This window comes from Lineus longissimus, chromosome 13 (genome assembly GCF_910592395.1).
Source record: "Lineus longissimus chromosome 13, tnLinLong1.2, whole genome shotgun sequence".
Lineage (NCBI taxonomy): Eukaryota > Metazoa > Nemertea > Pilidiophora > Heteronemertea > Lineidae > Lineus > Lineus longissimus.
In genome coordinates, this window is record NC_088320.1 from 11,567,071 (window position 1) to 11,573,997 (window position 6,927).

The 6,927-nt window shown below is 43.7% G+C and overlaps 1 protein-coding gene across 1 annotated transcript; it reads left to right on the forward strand.

The window, feature by feature from the left end:
- The first annotated feature begins 2,428 nt into the window (after positions 1 to 2,428).
- Positions 2,429 to 3,463, forward strand: LOC135497679 (putative nuclease HARBI1). The gene has a single exon (XM_064787511.1). It carries the CDS (start codon positions 2,429 to 2,431, stop codon positions 3,461 to 3,463), a length of 1,035 nt encoding a protein of 344 aa, XP_064643581.1.
- Positions 3,464 to 6,927: the final 3,464 nt, after the last annotated feature.

Sequence of the window (6,927 nt, forward strand, 5' to 3'; positions counted from 1 at the left end):
TGTAGCATTTGCTGTCCCAGAAGTGCAACTTAGTGACCTCAACTTAGAACGATCTTTGCTGCTAGGTGCAGGAACATTCGGCAAAGTTTATAAAGGACACTGGGCAGGGTCGGATGTTGCGGTAAAAGAAATTCTTTTACCGAAAGGTTCGAGACTTTCCATTACAGAAACGATCCAGAAGGAGATAATGGTGAATACAAAGCTCAGGCATCCAAACATCGTCCAGTTTCTTGCAACTGCTAAAGACACCGGTGGTGTTTACCTGGTGAGCGAATTCATTAAATGCTCCAATATGGATGATGCCATCTTCGACCAAGATATTAAGAAGGCGATGGGAATAAAACCTGAAGATAAGCTGGGTAATACATCAAGCAGGTCATGCAGGGAATTGCATATATGCATTCCCTTAGGCCTATGGTGCTACATCGAGACATAAAGCCTGGGAACATTCTGATAAAAGAAAATATCTATAGTTGATTCGTGCAACCTGTAGGCTTCCTTGTGGATATCCACTGTATTACCCATATGGTTGCTAAGCCATTCGACTTCACCAGGTGTAAGACCCAGGATCTGAAAATCAGGTATGGAAATATAATGAGTTTCTAGAGTTACAATTAATTCTTACGTATGATCAACTCTGGCATCGTCGGCACTCGGGAGTTCAACACAGTGAGTGAATTTTATAATGATTTAGTGAGTCAGACATAATAATATCGCCCTGATTAGTGACAATGAGGAATCGCTCCAAAACATGATAGACATGGTGCGGGATTGGTGTATAAAGTGGCGTATGGCAGTGAACGTTGAAAAGACAAAAGTTATGCACTTTCGTAGGAAATGTGAAGCGCCAACTAATTATGTATTTCATTTTGGAGAACATGATATTGAGCGAACTAATGCCTATCGTTATCTGGGTGTAGAACTGAATGAATATTTAGATTATACCCACACTGCAGACGTGTTAGCGAAAGGGGCCTCAAAGGCTCTAGCAGGTATTTTAGCGAAGCATTTCTCGACGGCAAGAGGACTCATGTATAATTCGTATATTATACGCTTATATGACGCTCAGGTGGTGCCAGTTATGGACTACTGTTGCAGTGTTTGGGGTTTTAAAACTTATAGACAATGTGAGAAAGTTCATTTGCGGTGTTTAAGATCCTTTCTAGGAGTTGGTAAATTTTCAGCTATACCGGCAATAGTGGGCGACATGGGTTCCATACCGCTGTCTATCAGGCATCATGTCAAGATGTGTAACTTGTGGTTTAATCTGTGTACTTTGCCTGTTCATAGAATTGCCAAACACATATTTCTATGGGATTATGAGTTATCTAGACAAGGGAAAGATAACTGGTGCAAAAGTGTAAAAACTATTTTGAACGATTGTAATATGACTAACATTTATGATGCTCCCATGCTACACAGGACATTCTCAGCAGCAGAAAATAGGGAGCTTTCAGGCCGGATAAGGGACGCTCTCATGGCAAATTATGTGGTTAAATGGAAAAATGAGGTGGTGAACATGCCAAAACTACGAACGTTTAAGTTGTTAAAACAGGAATTCGGTACGGAGAGATATGTTTTATTGCCACTAAGTAGGGCAAGTAGGTCTACAATAGCAAGAATGCGTAACGGTACATTCCCTCTAGGTATAGAATTAGAACGATATCGGGGTGTGCCGCTTGAAAATAGAACCTGTAAGAACTGTGGTGATGAAAAAGTGGAAGATGAGTTCCATTTTCTTTTGGAGTGTACAAAATATAGCCGAGAGCGGGTGGACTTGCTGTTGGATATTGGTGAAAATGTTGGTTCCATGGACCGGAGCGGTGGACTGAATGCGCTTCTGTCGAGTCCGACAGTGGCAGGACGTGTAGCTAGCTATATACGACTCATCTACCAAATGCGTAAATAAACCGCCTCAAATCTTAAGTAGAATAAGTCGTGTATGGTCGGACCACCCCTCCCTTTGCCGCGGTCGACATGTTGCGCTCCCGTTTGCAAATTATGAATTATTGTGTCTCGTAAGCCTTTGCAGGCTGGCTTTTTGTAAAAGGTGACACGTTAATAAAATATATATATATGAGACAAGCGCCTATTTTTTCCTAAGCAGGGCACACTATTGTATTTGCAGGAATAACCATAGTTATTGGCCCGAATACATAAAAACTAGCATTTGCTTTTTCTAGGCTTTTTCTTGAAACGGTATGCATAAAGTTTAGCTTTTGCTTCATAGAACAAGCAACTTCTTGAGTAGAAAAAGCAAAAGCTTGGTCTAACAAGCATGAGCTTGAACTTATAGAAAATGCTTGAATGCATATACATAAGACCGTGCTTGTCCTTACAAACCGAAGCATTTGCTCGCAGTTTGGCGAGCTCGTCCAGAGGTGCTTGACCCTTTTCTACAGCGTCCGTTTTGTACCTAACTTGCGCTATGTTCATGCCCGTAAGAGAAGTGAAGGTTTATAAGAGTCGGATAGATCGAGCTGAGATAAATCCAGCGACTTACCGCAAGTTATTTCGATTTGGGAAGGATAATGTTGAATGGCTTGCACAAACTTTTCTACCTGAAACCGTCGAGACTCGTGGCGGATGTCTGTCTCCAGTGGAACGCATGGAGGCAACTTTGCATTATTTGGCAGCTCCTGGATACCAGACTACTGTTGCAGAGGTGATGGGCATAACGCAGCCAACGGTATCGAGGTACGTTGCGAGTACCTTGGATTTCATATCGGAACAGCACCCAAGGTGGATAACGTTTCCTAGTTCAAATGCAGATTTGGCGCGGGCAAAGGAACTTTGGGCAGAAAAGCTTGGTTTTCCATTCACACTGGGAGCTATCGATTGCACGCATGTACGCATTGATAAGCCACACGGCCGATTTGGAGATGACTTCATCAATCGAAAGAACTTTGCGTCGTTTAATGTTCAGGCGACATGTGATGAAAAGTGTACCTTCACGAGTGTTGATGTCGGATGGCCAGGGTCTGTGCACGATTCTCGAATATTCCAAACATCGGACCTGCACAGGAAAGTTGCAAGGAATGTACAAGGGAGTCTTCTTGGCGATTCAGGATATGGAATAGCCCCATACATGATGACACCCTACAGTAACCCAAATACTGCAGCTGAGAGACATTTCAACCGAGAACATGCAAGAAATCGTGTGGTCATCGAGCAAGCATTTGGACAATTAAAACGACGTTTTCCGATACTGCGTTACGGCATTCGTCTCAAACTGGCAAACGCTCCAAAATGCATCATTGCCTGTGTTGTATTGCACAATGTCGCAAAGTCACTTAATGACTCAGATGATTTCGGTGATGATGAAGAGGAAGAGGCTGAGGATGGTGTAGAACCCGAGGCTGCAGATGCTCCTTTGGCTGTACGCCAAATTCGATTGCAAGGTCAGCAAAGGCGGCAAGAGGTCACCGTCATTCTTTACGAGAGACGTGTTCAGAACGTGTAAATAATGTTAGAAAACGGCTTAGAAAACGACGTGTTTGGGACCTCGGGATCGTTCATCCGCACTCCACGGGATCATCATGTCCATGTCCCTGTCTTAACCTACACTATAAGGACCGATAGGTTGTGACTATGTCCCTGTCTTAACCTACACTATACATAAGGACCGATAGGTTGTGACTATGTCCCTGTCTTAACCTACATTATACATAAGGACCGAAAGGTTGTTACTATGTCCCTGTCTAAACCTACACTATACATGAGGACCGATAGGTTGTGACTATGTCCTGTCTTAACCTACATTATACATAAGGACCGAAAGGTTGTTACTATGTCCCTGTCTAAACCTACACTATACATAAGGACCGATAGGTTGTGACTATGTCCCTGTCTTTACATATATTATACATAAGGACCGAAAGGTTGTTACTATGTCCCTGTCTAAATCTACACTATACATAAGGACCAATAGGTTGTGACTATGGCCCTGTCTTAACCTACACTATACATTAGGACCGATAGGTTGAGACTATGTCCCTGTCTCAACCTACACTATACATAAGGACCGATAGGTTGTGACTATGTCCCTGTCTTAACCTACATTATACATAAGGACCGAAAGGTTGTTACTATGTCCCTGTCTAAACCTACACTATACATAAGGACCGACAGGTTGTGACTATGGCCCTGTCTTAACCTACACTATACATTAGGACCGATAGGTTGTTACTATGTCCCTGTCTAAACCTACACTATACATAAGGACCGACAGGTTGTGACTATGTCCCTGTCTTAACCTACACTATACATAAGGACCGATAGGTTGAGACTATGTCCCTGTCTCAACCTACACTATACATAAGGACCGAAAGGTTGTTACTATAGCTGCGCTTACACCACGAAATATTGGTGGACCAATTGCACTTACACCACCACATTGCCGCGACAAATTGGTTCGGCAATCCATTGCCGATACAAATTGCCGAGCGAATTTGTCCACCAAGCTTGATGGTCCAAATTCGCCCGGCTTGTTAAAAGCTTGGCTTTGTCGTGGTGTACGCGCAAATGGATCGGCAATTAGCTAGTTAGATGGTTCGGCTCCAGGCGGCGCTTTCGAAATGGCGCTTTCTGCGCATGCAATTTATTGTTTGCGCGCCATCTGTAGCCGGATTTTTTAACTAGCTGCAGCGCTGGTGTAAGCGCTTGGTGGATTTTCGATGGTGCGGCATTGGTTCCCGAACCAAGATTGGTGGTCCATTTTCAGGTGGTGTAAGTGCGGCTATAGTCCCCGTCTTACCTTACGCTATACACAATGACCGATATGTTGCTAATATGTCCCTCTCTTAGCTGACGCTAAACATGACGACTGACATGTTGTTACTATGTCCCCGTCTTAGGTTACACTATATCAATGACCGATAGGTTGTTACTATGTCCCCATCTAAGGTAACACTATACCAATGACCGATAGGTTGTTAGTATGTCCCCGTCTTAGCTAACGCTATACACAATGACCGATAGGTTGTTACTATGTCCCCGTCTTGTGTAAGGCTAAACCAATGACCGATAGGTTGTTACTATGTCTCCGTCTCAGCTAATGCTATACGCAATGGCCGATAGGTTGTTACTATGTCCTCATCTTTGCCTTCGCTGTATATAAGGACCGATAAGTTATTACAATGTCCCATCTTAGGTTACGCTATACATAAAAACCAATAGGTTGTTGCTATGTCCCATCTTAGCTTACGCTATACATGGGAGCTGAAATGCTGCTCTGTCCCCAGCCCCATGCATGAAGACCGTCGAGTCTAAAGGTAAAAAGCACTAACATAAGGGCCGAGATTGTCTCGGGCCATAGTAAGTAAGACATTAACTTGAAGGTTGTGATATTATCTTTAGCTCAAGGCAGATCATGAGGACCGAGAGGTTGTTACTACGTCCCCATCGATATAAACTAACGCTCGGACACATGGGCTGACAGGTTGTTCTGTCTCCGATCACTAAGATATAAAGGTACCTAATACGATGATCGACGAGATGGCAGTTACAAGAAAGCACACGAGGACCGAGGGTTGTTACTGTTTGTCCGTCGAAGCATGTATGTTCTTACATCATGAGGGTCGATCGACAGGTGGTTTTGTCACCAGCTGCTCAGACAAGTCACTGACGAAAGGGCCTACGGGTCGTCTCTTGTTATCAAAGATTAAGCTCTGGCATGCTTGGTTTATAGATTTGTGAATCTGTCACAGGTTGTGACAAGTCACTTCCGAAATTCCTTGTGTGTCTTTTACATGCTTTGTGGAGGTCAGCTCCGGGACTCCTGGAGGTACACATTAGCAAAAGCATCCGATTTTGTAAGAAGAAAATGAGAAGATTTATTAAAAGAAAACGTTTATATATTTTAATTACGGTGTTGTTCGATGAAACTAAGTACCGGAATGACACCAGTAACAATTGGAGGTTCTACCGAGATTAATAAGATAATGATAGACTGTAAAAAGTAGACTTTGAAGGTGAAAAGGTTGCGTCGTTCTCGCGAAATGAAGTCACGATTTGCGAGCCTCGTGGGCTGTAGTGCATTTCGCCATACATTGAACTGTGTTGCTGCCGTGTAGCAGGGAAATTCTGTCCCTGTATGCTGATGTACAGTATCCATGTACATGAAGTGTGTGCAATGCCTGTGCAGTGTATGAAATCCAGGGTGATGATGGTGACTCATTGACTGACTGGATCTAGTGCTATGTTGAGATACTTGTATTGTTGTTGTTGCTGACCAGCTCGTCTTTGCTGCTGATGCTGCCTGTTGAAGTCCTGTTTGTTTACTGACCTGTTCGTTTCGACAATATCGTATAGTTTAAGCACCGTTTTGTCGTGATTTTCGAGGTCTGATCTCTGGACTCTTGTGGTGTAATAATTGTCATTGTTTGCACTGCAATCATGTCGCAGGATAACGAGGACTGGGAAGAGAATCCGGACGTCAAGGAATTCTGGAATGAGGAGGTGATTACGCGTGAGAATTTGGAATCTGAAAACGAAAAGTTACGTAGAAAGATAAAGGCCATGGAGACGGTAGAAAAGGCGTCGAGAACAAGGAGCTGCGACAACGTCTGGCGGACCTGGACAGGATCAGTGGTGGAGGTGGGGCTACAGTGTCCTCATCGTCAACACATGAACCGGATCTGCAGAAGTTGCTGAAACGAGAGTTTAAGATCCAGGGGCAGATTGGGAAACCGGGCGAAAAGGAAAAACTGTCTTTCTCAAGTTTAATCCATCAAATAGACATTGGTCTAGACAAAGGATATTCGGAGAGAGAAGTGGTCGCAGCAGTGGTCAAGTGCATTTCAGCTGGGTCAACGTTCCGTTCGTACTTAGAAGGAAAGGGTTATGTTTCTTTGTCATCTCTAAGGAAGGTTCTCCGTACATACTACAGCGAGAAGGAGCCGACAGCGCTCTACAAGGACCTGGTGA